A 17,960-nucleotide genomic window follows, 5' to 3' on the forward strand; every position below is an offset into this window, starting at 1 on the left:
GTCCGAGAAAGTTGCTCCCCTATGTGACGTAATATGACGTGTTTGACGTATGACGTTAAAAAAAACTGTTTTTAGTAGCAGAGCTCAAAACGGCTACTTTCCCCTCTGAATTCCTGCCCTTATGTCTCGTAAAACATATCAAATCCTGCATTAACTTTTTTAATTGTAATTTTCAGACAAGGTTAAGCATACATTTTGTAAAAAAAAAAACCTGCAAGTTGCTCTTTAATGTACTTTATGAAAACATGGCTGCACCAAGACCTATCTATTAACAACGTTTCCATCAATGAGCAATGCTTCCAACGTTTCCTTTGCTTGCTTCCGGACTGTTCGGGTCGACAAGGATTCCACTTAGAGCTTCACCATGTCTTCCATATGGTCTGAGTCTTCAGAGGGGTCTGTTCTGTGGGGGATGTCAGGCCTTGTTCCTTTGTCCCAGCTGCTAAAAGTTATCTTATGGCACGTTTTACTTGTGTTTATATCAACACACTCTCTTCAGTCTGCGTACAAATGACACGACTTTACACATTGGAAATGTGTGCAATAGGTACGCAGAAGTCAGATTTTGCATGCATATGATACGCCAACCATTCCCATTGAGATCTGAGTCCGAGTTTTGCATGCATATGATACGCCACGTTTCGTGCCTGCACCCGGTCGGGTCTTGGAAGACCGGAAGCTGCGTACCTATTGCACGCATTTCCAATGTGTAAAGTCGTGTCATTTGTACGCAGACTGAAGAGAGTGGGTTGGTTTATATAATTATAAAAAAATTGTATTCTAATATGGTGCAACTGTCAGGAAACCAAAGTTCCCCCTGGGATTAATACAGTATTTTTATTGATTGATTGTAGTCAGTCCACCTGTCTATAAAACTACCTTTCTGCGCTGTCTGTCTGTCCACCTGTCCACCTGTCTAATTTATTTTTTAATTCCTGCCTGCACTAATTGTTTTCCACTTGGGCCGAACTGTGTACTTTCCCCCTTTTTCCGTATCCCCTTTGCCTGTTTCACTGCATGGTTTTGCTGCACAATTTCTTGTGTTGCTTGACAGTGTCTGAACAATCAGGCCCGGTGTGACCCAGACCTGAACACCATAGGTCCAGACATCAGCCTAAACATGGAACTCTGCTGTGGATCATCTTAAAACTCAATTAAAATGTTAAGTATTCTGTAAATAGCTGTTCCCAGTCTTTGCAACCCCTCAAAGCACTTTAACAGCATTCACCCATACAAAGGCTGCCAAGGGGACTTACATTCACATATTTTCAAACACAATGTTAGCCATGCTACAGGTAGCAATTTGAGGTTAAGTATCTTGCCCAAGGACATATGGACATGTTGACTGCAGGGACAAACAATTAACCTCACAGCTGCCCCACAATATCTACTTGATGCTCCTTTACCTGTGTTCTGTTGGATTACCTCGTTCTGTTGGAGCGGCTGGAGGTCCTCCCATTACTCTGCACTGTTTTGTTCTCGAAGGAACTGTCTACGCTCTCATTGCGTTTGCGACCCAGAGTAAACTCCAGTGTCTCGTTGACACCAAACGGGCCATCATGCCCCAGGCTTATCAGGTCCTCCTCCGCTGGTCCCACCTCTGACGAGAACAAACTGTCTCCCTCCGTCAGCAGCTGATTGGTTGAGATGTTGATGAGTAGCTCATCAGGGCCAATCCGGCCGTCCAGCAGCACCCTCCAGATGAGGTTTGGGGAGTCTGTCCCCGTGTCCAGAGGCCCACCAGCAGGTGCAGGTTTGGCAGTGCCACCTGTGTGACTGCTGTTTCCTTCTGATGATACAAATAGGGAGAATTCAGCTATGTTTTAAGAACAAATCAAGTTGTGTGTATTGTTGCAATTGAGTAATTAGTTTACAAATTTGGCTCGGATTGAAATACTTTTCTTGAAGATATTTTAAAGTGCATCAAAGGGACCGTAACCTAAGACCTTTCTCATTTCTAATTTCCCCCTCCTCGACTACTCCTCGACTCCCATCCTCGCGTGTTAGTCCCGCCCGCAGGAGATGCGAGCGGAGGAGGCGAGGAGGCGAAGCGAGGAGAGAGGAGTGGAAGTAGCAGGCGTTTAGAGAAAGGAGAAATCCTCTCCTCTGAGCGGTCATTTTAAAGAGACGTCCATTAATGATGACAGGAGGCACAGCAGCCCTCTGTCTGATGGGCAGAACTGTGTTCATGATGACTTATATATTTACTTTTAATTCATTGACAGTGTGGTATAATGAGACAATAACAGGCTACAGATGCGGAAATATACACACACACACACATATATATTTATATATATATATTTATATAAATATATATATACGATTTCAGAATCAAACAAGTATCAGAGCGCTCTCATAATAACATAACACTATCAGAGACTGGATATATCCCCCCCCCCCCCCTCTCAGGTCGCTACAATGGGGAAATGAAATTACAGGCCAAAAGTTGTATTTACAATTATTAAAAGTATGCAGAGGAAACCAAACCAACTGAGACCCGTCTGTCCGCCGCATCTACGCACACACACTGTACAACACACACCTACACACTGTACAACACACACCTACACACTTTACAACACACATCTACACACTGTACAACACACACCTACAACTCCTAAAGCATCAGGTTACAGCCGTTGTATATTTTATTATGTGAAGCACTATATGGTTTATGGTTCTTGTTGTAAATTCCCCTTGTTTTCCTTAATCTGCGTTATATTATTTATATAATTTAGGGACAGCTAAGTAGCGCAGCTGCGGGTCCTCGCTCTGTTTACACATGTGCGTTCATGTCACGACATTATTGCGGTCGCAACGTCATATGCATATTATTATCATCATAGAAAATGCGTTCGTGAATAATAAACCATTCTCTACTCTACATTCTCATTATCATTCTTTAATAATCGTCCCCTCTCTGACACAGCCTCCTAAGCAGCATCTCATTACGGGTGCCTTCACAGCGGGTCAGATAGCCTTATCAGAGCAGTCCTACCCTGTGACAGCACTCCAGAAGCATTATCGCCACTTGAAGGGGCTTCCGCTGAAGAACTTTAGCAAGGTTCATCCGCTACTGCTAATTGGCTCGGATTGCACCCACCTAATCACAGCCAGGGAGCCAGTCAGGGGCGGCCCCAAAGGTGGACCCACAGCCATCAATACAGCACTCGGCTGGGCACTTCAGGGTCCAGATGGGCTAACATCTCAGTCGACTTCATGCTACTTCACATCTGTCAAGCCAGCAGCAGATGACCTCTACCAACACGTTGATCGTCTCTGTCAGTCCTCCCGTTCAAGAGTGAAAGGCTAGCAGTACGGTCCCGATTGGACCAGGAAGCCGTGAGTATCCTGGAAGCCCGCACTGGGAGGGTGAAGGTGGGCGACACACTAAGGTATGCTACACCTCTTCCCCGCGTCAGGGACGCTCCACCCTTAAAGGCCACTCCTGAACAAATTATGCCAATGCTTCGCAGCACAGAGCGCAGACTCATTAAAGACACAGCCAATAAGCCAGCTGATGACCTCACCCGTGGCAAGACAGTAGCTGAGCTGGCAGCACCAAATCGGTGGATTCAAGGTCCAACATTCCTACGTGGCCTGCCTGACCAATGGCTGTCGCTTCCTGCCCCCACAGAGCCCGAAGATACTGACGAGCACAAACGAGCTACCTTCTGCGGCCTAACGCGAACCAGTCCAGCACCTCCAACACCAGACGTCACACAGTTTGACACATGGACAGACTTGGTCGAGGCCACCAAGCAGTTTCTTCACGGGGCGGCGACTGACCCTTCCTTGCCTCAGTCTGACTTACGTGACGCTGAAATCCTCCTGTTGCAGCGCAGCCAAGCGGAATGCTTCCAAGAGGAGATTGAGTGTCTCAAGGCTGGCAAACCAGTAAAACCTGGCAGTAAACTCAGTATGCTTTCACCGGAGATTGATCCTGCAATGGGCCTGATCTGCGTCGGTGAAAGATTTCGCCGCATGGAGACTCCCTGTGCTATGGAAATTCACCCCATCCTTCTCGATCCCAGCCATGCAGTCACAAAACTCCTCATTAAAGACATGGACGAGCGCTTGCTCCATCCAGGGCCCGACAGGGTCTTTGCTGAAACTAGGCGGCAGTACTGGTTCCTGCGTGGGAGACAGGCCATCAAGCATCATCAGAGGAATTGCACTGGATGCAGGAAGTGGAAAGGGAAGCCGGTGATACCGATTATGGCCGACTTGCCTTCTGCCCGTCTGCGGCTCCTCAAGCCTCCATTCTTCTCTACCGGGGTCGACTGCTTTGGGCCACATACTGTCAAGGTAGGGCGGCACAGTGAGAAACGGTGGGGAGTCATCTTTAAATGTCTCACCACTTGCTGTGTCCACCTAGATCTGCTTAATAGCATCGATGCAGATGCTTTCCTCTTGGCCTTGAGGCGATTCATCGCTCGGCGAGGCACCCCCTTCGGGATTCTCTCAGATTAGGGGACAAACATCCGGGGAGCAGCTAGGGAGCTTGAGGAGGCGTTTGCTGGAATGATGCCCCAACTGCAAGAGGAACTTGCCAAGAAACAGATAAAGATTCGCTTTAACCCTCCAGTATCTCCCCACTTTGGTGGTGCCTGGGAGCACGAGATACAATCAGTCAAGAAGGCTCTACAAGTGGTGATTGGCGCTCAGTCTCTCCACGGAGAAGTCCTCCTCACCTTCTTAGTCGAAGTGGAAGGTATCTTAAATGCCAAACCCTTAGGCTATGTGTCATCAGACCTCGCAGATCCTGTGACGCCAAGCATGTTGCTGATGGGGCGGCGGGATGCCTCCCTTCCACAAGTATCCTACGCTACAGACACCCTCAGCAAGAGGCGGTGGCGTCATTGTCAAATGATGGTTGACCACTTCTGGGTGCAGTTCATCAGAAGCTACTTGCCATCCCTTCAAGTCCGCCAGAAGTGGCGGCAGCACACTGGTGGTCTTCTCCAAGGTACTGTCGTGATGATAGTTGATCCTCAGCTTCCACGTGCCCACTGGCCAGTGGGGAGGGTCATCAAGCTGAATGCCATTGCTGATGGATGCAGCCGGTCGGCTGAGGTTCAAGTCGGGGACAAGACCCGTGGCACGCCTTGTGCAGCTACCAGCTCTACCGGACGACGATGCTGATCCAGGGACTTCTGCTGCACCTTAGGGAATTTATTCTGTTTACATAATAGCTATGCTATTCTGGGGGCGGCTGTTGTAAATACCCCTTGTTTTCCTTAACCAGTTAAGCCCCATGCCCCCGGTACCGAATTAGCCCTGAGTGAAAAAATGCTAACGCACTTAGCACATAACTCACGTTAAAATACCCTTATTACTTATCGGATCTGCACAAACAAAATATCGATTTGCAAGCTGAGATTCCACAGATTCCAGAAATATAAATATCATCACTGAGAGACCAGAACTCGCGGCATGGGAAATAAAACCAGACATCACACAACGTAGCTTTAGGCAGCAAACGCGGGACATTGTCTTACCTTTTGCTGTTTCTCATCAAAAGTTGTGTTCAAAGGCATTAAAACGATAAAAACGCTGTTGTAGGTTAATCCAATGTGTCTGTGTCACTGTGATTAATGATAGTCCATCTTCATATTTATGTCAATAACGGAGATTTCATATTAGCGGCTACCAGAGTGTATGACAGCTTCCGGTTTTGGGTATTCTGGCAACGCATCACTCATTCACCAATGGGTAATGTTAAGATGGATTTTAGGAACTTCCCCTCGATTCCATTGGCTCTAGCGGTTATAAAGAGATTTCATTCATCAAAATCGAGCAAGGGGGGCCAGAGATATGGAAAATCCACCCAAATGACCCCAGAAGTGGTTTTTCTGTTGCTAAATCTCTCTAAAAATATCAAATTTCACTTGTTTTGCATCAATCTTGATACAGGGTACTTATTATATGTTGTACTTTGGATTCCTAAAGCTTTTAGTCTACTAACCCATCATCCAAGGGTAGTTTTCACTATAAGTAAAAAAGAATTTTTGGACGGACACTATAATTTACAGTTTTTTACTATGTTCAATCTGAATTTTCTTTAAAGTGGACCTATCATGCTATATTTAAATGATATATTGTAGGGCCATACCTATACAAGGTATATTTATACATTTCTGTTTTCAAAATACCAAACAGATCATGCATTTTAGCCATGCCTCATTTCGCTCTATGTGCTGTTTGCTGTCTACGGGGCTGATCTCTGTGAGCTGCAGCTGACAACGCCCCCCTGCAGGAGAGGGAAGCCTGTGCTCTGATCAAGTCAAGAGGGGGAGAAAAAAAGATCTCGGTCCTCCGTGTTTTATTTATATATACAGCCTATGGTTTTATTATATTATTATAGGCCTATATAGTCGTTATTAATTTGTTTTAAAGCTCAATAAATAACAAAGAAGACCTTTAACCGGCACTTTTCTAATTTTGTCCAGAAGATTTAAACTTTAACGGACATCTTGACCGGCGAAAGAAACTGAAACTGAAACTCTCCCGCACGGTCCCCTCGTTCCTTGGAAGAGGCGGAGAGGTGGGTGTTTGTCATCTGCTGGTGGACTAACCGGAGAGGATTACAGTGCTTGCCTCGACGGGGAGGGATTGCATTGAATTAAAGCAGCGGGAGCAAACGCTTGCCTCGGGGAGGGAGAAAAAAAGATGTTTCTACATCCAACTCACAGGTGTATCATTGCTTTGAGAAAAAAGATTATTAATTTACCCCTTTTAGAAGTGAAGATATAGTCAATTGTTCTGGGTAAAATTAAAGAAATCTAGACCGCAAAATAATTAACCTGTTAAGCACTGAGCCTGTTTTTCAGGTCTCAGGCTCGAAAATGACATTCCCAGAACAAATGACCATATCTTCCCTTCTAAAAGGGTTACATTAATAATCTTTGTTCTCAAAGTAATGATAAACCTGTGAGTTGGATGTAGAAAAGTCAGAATCAATATAGATGTTTTTTATTTTAAAGAAAATTCAGATTGAATATAGGAAAAACTGTAAATTATAGTGTCCGTCCAAATATTATTTTTTACTTATAGTGAAAACTACCCTTGGATGATGGGTTAGTAGACTAAAAGCTTTAGGAATCCAAAGTACAACATATGATAAGTACCCTGTATCAAGATTGATGCAAAACAAGTGAAATTTGATCTTTTTAGAGAGATTTAGCAAAAATAAAACACTTCTGGGGTCATTTGGGTGGATTTTCCATATCTCTGGCCCCCCTTGGTCGATTTTGATGAATGAAATCTCTTTATAACCGCTAGAGCCAATGGAATCGAGGGAAAGTTCTACACACCCCAACACGTTAACAAATAAGGAGTGAGAGTGACGCGTGGCCAAAACCGGAAGCTGCATACACTCTGGTGGCTACCATTAGCAGCTAACTTTTTTTCTCCGATTTTTACATAAAAATGGAATTATGGATTATAAATAATTTTTTCAAAGCCACAGATACATTATCCTGTTAAGCACCTAGCCTGTTTTTCATGTTTCAGGCTCGAAAATGACATGCCCAAAACAAATGACTACAACTTAACTTCTAAAAGGGTTATATGAATAATTTCTTTTATCAAAGCAAGGTTACATCTGTGAGTTGGATGTAGAAGTGTCAGAATCAATATAAATGTTTTTTTTACAGATAGTGAAAACTACCCTTGGATGATGGGTTAGTAGACTAAAAGCTTTAGGAATCCAAAGTACAACATATAATAAGTACCCTGTATCAAGATTGATGCAAAACAAGTGACATTTGACCTTTTTAGAGAGGTTTAGCCAAAACCACCCCACCTCTGAGGTGATTTGGGTGAAAATGTTTTTTTTTCTATATCTCTGGCCCCCCCTTGCTCGATTTTGATGGTTGACACACCTTTCTGACCGTTAGAGCCAATAGACTCGAAGGGGGAGGCTCCCTCTCACACACATGGTAAAAAAAAAAGGTGGGGGCTTCGCGCATGCAGTAGAGATGGCAAATCCGGATCCTTTTACGGACTCAGGGTCTTCTGAGTCAGTCATTGAAGAGATCCGGATCATACGAGTCATTTGAGTCATATGAGTCAGCATCACCAAGACCGTAGAAATCCTATCGGTGAAACCGAAAAGTTGTTGCATTTCACGAGCATATTATTATTCCATATATTTTGAATATATATATATATTTGTTTATATATATATATATAATATCTGCATGTATATTTTCTATTTTGACATGTATATTTTATATTTTATATTTTATTTTATTTTTCTTTCTATTCTTGTATATTTTGTAGTTTTGTTTTATTGTAAAATGCCTTTTATGCTGCTGTAACAACAACAATTTCCCAATTTGGGATCAATAAAGTACTATCTATCTATCTATCTATTAAACTGACGTTATATTAACCTCCGATTTGGCAAATCTGAGTCTGCTGTTGACTCGTGCATGAGGACGAGTCTGCTGGATCTCTGGATCTGCTGCTATACGGCTCCGAGTCCGCACGAGTCTGCTCTGCTGTGTGTTGCACAGTGAGTCAGGATTTGCGAATCTGAGTCTGCTGTTGACTCGTGCATGACGACGAGTCTGCTGGATCTCTGGATCTGCTGCTATATGGTTACGGCTCCGAGTCCGCACGAGTCTGCTCTGCTGTGTGTTGCACAGTGAGTCAGGATTTGCGAATCTGAGTCTGCTGTTGACTCGTGCATGACGACGAGTCTGCTGGATCTCTGGATCTGCTGCTATATGGTTACGGCTCCGAGTCCGCACGAGTCTGCTCTGCTGTGTCAGGATTTGCGAATCTGCGAATCTGCGAGTCTGCGAGTCTGCTGTTGACTCGTGCATAATATAGCGCGGGAGCCGGGTGCTGGAGGAGGGGCTATGCTCGTGCACATGACGAGTATGGATCTCTGGATCTGCTATGCTATTACGGTTAGGAGCCGTCGGCTCCTCTGAGTCCCCACGAGTCTGCAGGAAGTTTCACTGATCCGCGTCCCCTCCCCTGAGCCAAACGATAACTTCTGGCAGGCAGCTATCCTGTATACTTGCTAAAGGGTAGGCAGATGGACTGGGGTACGTTGTAATGTGATTTTACATGTTATAAAGAGAGTAGCAAGTGACGCAATTTATAGTTTTAATTTGTACGTCACACCAAGTGTGGGACTCATGGACTCGGGTTAATGGAGAGGGGAGACTCGTCACGACCAGCTCATTTCTAGGATCCGGGTTAATGATCCGGATGAATCAGGACTCGCCCATCTCTAGCATGCAGTTTTGCATCAGAGCGAGCTTGTGCTCTAGCTCTGACATCTGGAAACGGAAAAGCAGTTTTATTGCTTATGGATTATCAGAAATAATTTCAAAGAGGGCACAGATACATTGGATGAACCTATGGATTAACTGCAGCATCGTTTTTTTATCGTTTTAATGCCATTGAAGACCAGTTTTGACCAAGGTAAGCCATGTTAGCGTTTCTAGCTACTTAGCTCCACATGTTATGATGTACGCTTTCGTTTATAGCGTCGCAAATGTTTATCACTGAGTGTTGAGGAGGGCACCACTAGATTCAGTGTCTCCAGGACACCAAAAACGAGTGGTTGGCTGTGCATCTAGGATAAGTAATAAGGGAGTTAGAGTGAGTTTAAGTGCCGTTTTAGGTTAATTTTTTTCACTCGTGGCTAATTCAGAGGCTGAGTGCTAGCATTGTGGGTTTTTTTTGGATTTTTTTGTTTAAAAAGATCAGTTAGCTGAGTTTCTTCCCGTTACATGGATATAAAACATTCATAGTTTTATTAAATATTAAGATTCCTTAGACGTTGTTTCCTACAAATGACGCATTTATCCACCCGGTACCGGGGGGACCGTGCGTAACAGGTTATTAACCTATGGATCAACCGATTCAGCCGCGTTTTTTCTCGTTTTAATGCCATTGAACACGTCTTTTGATCAGATTGACAGCTACGGTGAGACGATCTCCCGTAAAAGCTCCGTAAAGGTACTTGTTGTGATGTCTGTGTTTGCTTCCCCTGTCGCGAGTTCGGATCGCTCAGTGATGATACTATACCTATATAATCTGTGGAGTCTCAGCTTTAATCGGATATATTGTATGTGCAGTTACGATAAGTAATAAGGGTATCTTTATCTTGAGTTCTGTGCTAAGTGTGTTAGCATTTTTTTGCTTAGTGCTAATTCAGAGGCTTGGTATTACCCTTGTGTTTTGTTTTGGTAAAAATGGTTAATATCTTCAGTTAGCTGAGATTCTTCCCGTTAATCTGGTACTACACATTAATAGTTTCATAAATGTTAAGAAGCCCTGAGACACAGTCTCGAAAAAAAACGGTGGGGGGGGTCCACTGGGGGGACCGTCGTCCTTAAGAGGTTAAACAAGCGAGTGCCTGTTTTTCCTGGCCAAGGTCAGGGTCCTTGAACACAACACGGGCCTAACGTGTCATCACGTGGTATATGTCTCGTCTGACAGGGGTGCAGTTCTGACGGAGAGCACCAGAACTTCGCTCCGGCATTTCCAAAAATGGCAGTACCCATAAGGAGCCGTACACATGCCGCAGTTTTTGCATGGCTGTGTCTTTAGTTGAAAGCCCAGTGGCGATCTGTTCATCTGTCATACTGATCATACAGTCAATAACTTGTTGTTATTAGCATCTGGTTAGCTAGCTATGCTAACGAATATAAGAAGCTTTTTCTCCAACCAGTGAGGTAAAGGCACATCTTTATATGATCATTATAGTTATAAAAAAATAAGAGAATAAAGTAAACAGTTATAAAATACTATATGACAGTAAAAAAAAGTTGTTATTAATAAACAAGAATACAGTTTGAAAGGGGAGTGATTTGTAAAATATCCATAAAGAAAAAGAAAATCTGCTTACAGTTCTGTTTCATATGGATGTTGAGAGATGTATCCATAGATCTCCTAATGTTGCTCTCAAAGTGCACCAGATTTAACTTCAACATTTAAAACAAATCTTCCCGGGGGAGCATGCCCCCGGACCCCCCTAGAGGAGGTTAGGTCCCCCCCCCCCCCCCCCCCACTTAAATCATGTCCACATGGATAGGAAACTAAATACATTTGCACACATCTTGTGTCCATATCTTTCTGCTTTGGTGGTCATGCCACAACCGTGCACGTAAATGCATACATGAGTCATGGTAAGATATCTGGATTAAGAGGTTGCTTTTTCTTTGCACAGCATGAAAGAAAGGCGAAATGAATGGGCTGTGATTTTAGTATTTTTAAGCAGAGGTCAATAATTTGTACGGCCCTCGGAGGATGTTGAAAAAATGTAAATGGCCCTTGAGAGAAAAAAGGTTCCCCACTATATAAATATGAACCCTGAAAATGAGCAGAATATGTTCTTTTTGAGGAGCACTGAGTGAATGAAGACAGAGAGGGAAGTTGAGAAGATGAAGTCAGAGCTCAGCTCAGTGGTCTGTACTATGCTGTCAGCCTTTCATCCTCCTCCCCATCTCGTCTCACCGCCCGCAGCGGTGGTGTAATGGCCTTGGCAGTCAGCTGAACAAGCTGAAAGCCCCAAGAAGGCCATTACCGCTCATGTTTGTGATGCAACCGATTTTAAAAGGGAACAAATACACCATGAAACTCTGAATTTTTCATCTGCTGCTGATCCATTTTATGTGTCTGTATCATCAATATTGCAGAGCTCCAAAGGGCTATCACACACACGCACACACAAAAAGATGGAATATCAGTTGTAAAATCTGACCTATTTTGTCATATCTGCCAGTGAACCACTTTCTGATTTATTTTTCTATTTTAGCTTTCTCTTCCTTTCAGTTCTTCTTTTCCTTTTTCACAGACAATATATCGGCATGGACATTATTGTCTTATCACAGATATATTGGTTTTGGCCTTCCATGCAAAGGTTTTTTTTTTTTTATCATAGTAGGCATCAATCATTTAAGACTCTAACCTCGAAGTGCTATTTGCAGTGGTGGAAAGTAACTAAATGCATTTACTCAGGTACTTAAGTACACATTTGAGGTATTTGTACTACACTTGAGTTTTTTCTTTTGATGCATTTTTTTACTTTTACTTCTACACATTCCTGTGACCGCTGGCATACACTTCAAAAAAGTTAAGATGGATAATATGATGTGTTTGTTTCAAATAAACTACAGTTCACACAAAAAAAGACAAACCTATTAATGTATTTATAAGTAGATTGACAGAAAATGCATTGATTCCAAACTATTTTGATAATTTAAGTTACTTTCATGAAATAACAATCCAGATTGATTCATTTTTCCACTGAATAACAGGAAAACAGGTATTAAGTATGGTGGCCGACAGGTGCAAAGCACTTCAATGCCCAAAAACATTTTCATTGGGAGAGATGCACTACAGTTTAAAAAAAGATACGAATATAAGAACACAAATGTGCCAAAACACATGAACATGAAGAAACATCTTCACCAACTTGACCAACATGTGTATCGTAAACTAAACTAAGTGTAGTGTTGATAGAATAGGGGGGATTGGGGTGCCATAAGAATTTTTTGTAGAGCTCATTCACCCGAATATGTGTGCCAAGTTTCGAGTCCATCGGACTTACCTGGAGAGAGTGATGGCCTTTCAAAACTCGTTTTAAGAAAGGGGGCACTATAGAGCGCACGGTGGAGAAATCAGAAAACTGATCCTCGAAATGTTTGCGTTTAAAGCGCAGTATAATCAATAATTCAAAATGAGCTTTACTTGAATCAGAACTAAATACTACACCAAATAACACAGAGATCCAATCTGATAACAGTCCTTACCTGTCAGTTTTGGGCCAGCTGCTCCATCCTGGTCGCAGTCAATGGATGCTGTCTCCTCATACACCTCGTTGGTCTCTTGGCCCTTCTGCCCGTCGGCACCTCCTGGCTCCAATTGGCTTTCAGGGGCCGCTTGATCATAATTACTGGTGTTAGGGGACAGCAGACCCCCCGTCTCCACAGAAACCTCTCCGGCGGAAGTGTCTGATCCGGTGTAGACGGGAGGAGGCGGGACGGGGGGCAGGGAGTTTCGGAGGACGGTGTATTCGTATGTAATGTACGGTGTGCGGCCATTCTGATTCCACACCTGAGTGACGACAGGGAAATGTCAGTTTAGTTTACACTGGTGTCAACAAGTTAACAAGAACAGCTGATAATAAAACTAGGAGCAAAGCTACACATACTGATTTCACAATAGGACCTTTACAAAACACATATGTTGTTCCTGTTCAAATGTTGGGCTTAGTCCATTGTTTTTTAAACCTCCGGAACTCCTGAACTGTCATCCGTTTTAACGTGTTTCAGCATATCTTATAATATAATACCTAATAAAAGTTTGTGAAAAAGGTTTACTTTATTTATAGTATGAATGAACTTTGAAAGAGGTTTGAGCATATTTTGTTAAAGATGATGTTTCCGCGGGACAACGTGCAGCGCAAACTTGCGGGATGGATTGCACGGTTGTTAAAGGCGATTTAATGGAACAATGTGTAGAATAATCATAAGGTAACAATGGGGTCTCGGTAACAGAATCTGGATTAATATTTGATCAGCACGGCCAATTTTGACAATTTAATCAAAGTTCTTAAGCAATGAAGGCACATGGTTGACACTGTAATACAGACTCCTCTGTTCTGATTGGTTTTTGGTTGGTGGGCTGGAATGCTATTAGGAAAACTAGAGGAGAAAAAAGAGACTGATTGTTTTTCCACAGATTACCCGTTTTATGCAATAGAGTGGTGCTCCTATCCTAAAACCCTGAAGTAACTTTGCATTGTACTACTTCCGGTTCCCTTGTTTCCAATTCAACAGGAAAAAAAAAAGGAAGCCTAAAAAAAAGGTTTGTGGTTAACACAAGCCTAAGAGATTTTCACGTTTCGTTCTCCAACATAAAATTTGTCATCACACAGACACAACACTGCGTTTAGCTTAGCAGTGATGGGAGGCTATGCGTTAGCTTTTAAATCCTGACGATTTCATTTATACTTCAACATCGGGTCCCTTTGATTATGATATAACAGATGGAGAGGCTTGAGTGTTGAGTGTACCAGAATATTGATGGCCTGGTCGATGGGGCCTTTGGCGACGATGTATTCGATTCCGGTTTCGTACACATCCATAGGCCGGCGGTATTTAAAGACGGCGCCTGCTGCATGGAAGTTCTGGGGACTGTCTACCTTGTAGGCTCCATTAAAGAAGAAGTTACCGGCCTGGTCAGTCACAGCTGGGGGACAAGATAAATGGAAAACTCTGAGAATCAAGTAAGACATTTCTCTCGACCAGGTTAAAAATTTGACTTCAATTCCATTGAACATTTCAAAGACAGTCGAGCTTTTGTGCGTAAGTTCGTGTGTGAAATCAGGAAATATATATTGTTTGTGTGGAGCAGGAAAAGAGGAAGTGCCCACCGAGAACATCGGCCGACTTCTTCCTTTCAATGATCTGGATGTCCCAGGATCCTTCAGGGATTTGAGTGATAAACGAGTAACCTTGACGAAAGGCAATCAAAAGTGGTCAGTATCATTTCAGTCTTTTTCATTTTATGTTGTTTATTTAACAAAGAAGACTTTTTCTGGTTGAACTAAGGGCGCTATTTAAAAAAAACATCTGTAGGAGGATAGCCTGGGATACTTAAACTCCAACTCACCGAGAGTCGTGGCCCCACGGCGGAAGTTTCCGTTGACTCTGCTGCAGCTGCTGCCATCCCCTTGACAGACACCACACTTATCCAAGGTCTTGGAGGAGAACAGTACTCCGTCACATCCGATTGGCTGAATGGCAAAGCAGGAAGTCAAAGAAGATAGGATTAAAATCATAAAATATCTTCCTTAAATCATTACACAATTAATTAAACATCAGTTACAACATGGTTATGATTCAGAAGGTGGCAAATATTTATTATCATGAGATTTAATTATTATTTTTAATGTGTGTACTTTTATTGACTAGTTATTGCTATTAGTCTCATGTAAAGTGCCTTTGAGTTCTGAGCGCTGGTCAAAATAAATGTATTATTAATGTTATTGTAATTAGTGATGCATTAGAGATGCAAAATAACTACTATTATCAATTAATTCAATTATTAAGGAGGAAAGTACTCATTACATTCACTTATTTGTGTTATCTGTTATTGAGTGTTTTAAAACATTTGAGAAAAGTTTTGAGTTGATCAATAACTGATGCAAGACGCTTTGCACATTTCGACAGTGGAGCTTAACATTCTTCATTGATTTAATCTTGTTTTTTTCTCCTTTCTTTTCAAAAATGACATGTAGGAGAGCTGAACTCTTAATGACACAACTTGTATTGTATCTTGTCACTATGTTATTGCAGTGACTGCATCCCAAAAAAAATTGTTTGAGCGGATCCCAATTGTAAATGTGCTTCAGACACCATCAATTCTCATAAAAGACACTTATTATTTCACTCTAAATGCTTGTAACTATCACAACTGATCTTTGTCTCTTTTGCATACATATGGGCTTTTTTTGGTCTCATTTCTAAATCTTCCTAAACGCCATGTAAGCCTTTTGTGAATTTATTTGTTTTAAGTTCTGCCTGTTGTTGATCACTCATAGCCAAGTTGTGGGATGCCACAAGAAGAGTTTTGTTTTACCACTAACACAGCCAGTTATTCTCTGAATAAAAAATAAAAAGGCAAGGGAGAAAAAAAAAGGAGTTGTTTAAATTCAAATCTCAATAGGGCTGCCTTCAAATAGTCGACCAAACGTTAGTCGGCTAGAAAAGTCCTATGGTGCGTTCACACAAATCGCATCGCGATTACATGTAAAGTTAAATCTAAAGACACGGATAGATGCAAATTCGTTCTGGCGGCGCGAATGATGCGATTGACGCGACTCAAGCGTCAAATTTGCGTGACTTGTTTGTCAACCGTCATCGGCCAGATCACCGACGGCGACGAGACGGCGTACAGAGAGGAGGTCGAAACCCTGATATCTTGGTGCCAGGATAACAACCTCCATCTCAACGTCAGCAAAACAAAGGAGCTGATTGTGGATTACAGGAAGCAGCAGAGAGAGGGACACGCCCCCATCGCCATCAATGGGACTACGGTGGAGAGAGTCAGCAACTTCAGGTTCCTCGCTGTCCACATCACTGAGGACCTGACATGGACTCGTCACACTAACACCATCACCAAAACAGATCGACAGCTGCTCTTCTTCCTCCGCTGGCTGAGCAGGTTCAACATGGACTCCAGGACACTCTGCAACTTCTACAGGTGCACCATAGAGAGGATCCTGACCTTCTACAGGTGCACCATAGAGAGCATCCTGACCTTCTACAGGTGCACCATAGAGAGGATCCTGACCTTCTACAGGTGCACCATAGAGAGCATCCTGACCTTCTACAGGTGCACCATAGAGAGGATCCTGACCTTCTACAGGTGCACCATAGAGAGTATCCTGACCTTCTACAGGTGCACCATAGAGAGGATCCTGACCTTCTACAGGTGCACCATAGAGAGGATCCTGACCTTCTACAGGTGCACCATAGAGAGGACCCTGACCATCTACAGGTGCACCATAGAGAGCATCCTGACCTTCTACAGGTGCACCATAGAGAGGACCCTGACCATCTACAGGTGCACCATAGAGAGCATCCTGACCTTCTACAGGTGCACCATAGAGAGGATCCTGACCTTCTACAGGTGCACCATAGAGAGCATCCTGACCTTCTACAGGTGCAACATAGAGAGCATCCTGACCTTCTACAGGCGCACCATAGAGAGTATCCTGACCTTCTACAGGTGCACCATAGAGAGGATCCTGACCTTCTACAGGTGCACCATAGAGAGGATCCTGACCTTCTACAGGTGCACCATAGAGAGGATCCTGACCTTCTACAGGTGCACCATAGAGAGCATCCTGACCTTCTACAGGTGCACCATAGAGAGCATCCTGACCTTCTACAGGCGCACCATAGAGAGGATCCTGACCTTCTACAGGTGCACCATAGAGAGGATCCTGACCTTCGCACCATAGAGAGGATCCTGACCTTCTACAGGTGCACCACAGAGAGCATCCTGACCTTCGCACCATAGAGAGGATCCTGACCTTCTACAGGCGCACCATAGAGAGCATCCTGACCTTCTACAGGCGCACCATAGAGAGGATCCTGACCTTCTACAGGCGCACCATAGAGAGGATCCTGACCTTCTACAGGCGCACCATAGAGAGGATCCTGACCTTCTACAGGCGCACCATAGAGAGCATCCTGACCTTCTACAGGTGCACCACAGAGAGCATCCTGACCTTCGCACCATAGAGAGGATCCTGACCCTCTACAGGTGCACCATAGAGAGGATCCTGACCTTCGCACCATAGAGAGGATCCTGACCTTCTACAGGTGCACCATAGAGAGGATCCTGACCTTCTACAGGTGCACCACAGAGAGCATCCTGACCTTCGCACCATAGAGAGGATCCTGACCCTCTACAGGTGCACCATAGAGAGGATCCTGACCTTCGCACCAAAGAGAGGATCCTGACCTTCTACAGGTGCACCATAGAGAGGATCCTGACCTTCTACAGGTGCACCATAGAGAGGATCCTGACCTTCTACAGGTGCACCATAGAGAGCATCCTGACCTTCTACAGGTGCACCATAGAGAGCATCCTGACCTTCTACAGGCGCACCATAGAGAGGATCCTGACCTTCTACAGGTGCACCATAGAGAGGATCCTGACCTTCGCACCATAGAGAGGATCCTGACCTTCTACAGGTGCACCACAGAGAGCATCCTGACCTTCGCACCATAGAGAGGATCCTGACCTTCTACAGGCGCACCATAGAGAGCATCCTGACCTTCTACAGGCGCACCATAGAGAGGATCCTGACCTTCTACAGGCGCACCATAGAGAGGATCCTGACCTTCTACAGGCGCACCATAGAGAGGATCCTAACCTTCTACAGGTGCACCACAGAGAGCATCCTGACC

At 43.8% G+C, this 17,960-nt stretch overlaps 1 protein-coding gene across 1 annotated transcript in view; it reads right to left on the reverse strand.

Moving 5' to 3' along the window:
- adamtsl2 (ADAMTS-like 2) overlaps positions 1-17,960 on the reverse strand; it is a 51,161-nt gene that overhangs the window by 25,052 nt on the left and 8,149 nt on the right. The window contains exons 6-10 of the mRNA XM_034118396.1: positions 14,650-14,773; positions 14,411-14,491; positions 14,051-14,226; positions 12,786-13,089; positions 1,426-1,789 (exon numbers count right to left, since the gene is read on the reverse strand). Coding sequence (XP_033974287.1) covers positions 1,426-1,789; positions 12,786-13,089; positions 14,051-14,226; positions 14,411-14,491; positions 14,650-14,773 — 1,049 coding nt within the window. The remainder of the gene's footprint in view (positions 1-1,425; positions 1,790-12,785; positions 13,090-14,050; positions 14,227-14,410; positions 14,492-14,649; positions 14,774-17,960) is intronic.

The sequence above is a fragment of the Trematomus bernacchii genome, unplaced genomic scaffold (assembly GCF_902827165.1).
Source record: "Trematomus bernacchii unplaced genomic scaffold, fTreBer1.1, whole genome shotgun sequence".
Lineage (NCBI taxonomy): Eukaryota > Metazoa > Chordata > Actinopteri > Perciformes > Nototheniidae > Trematomus > Trematomus bernacchii.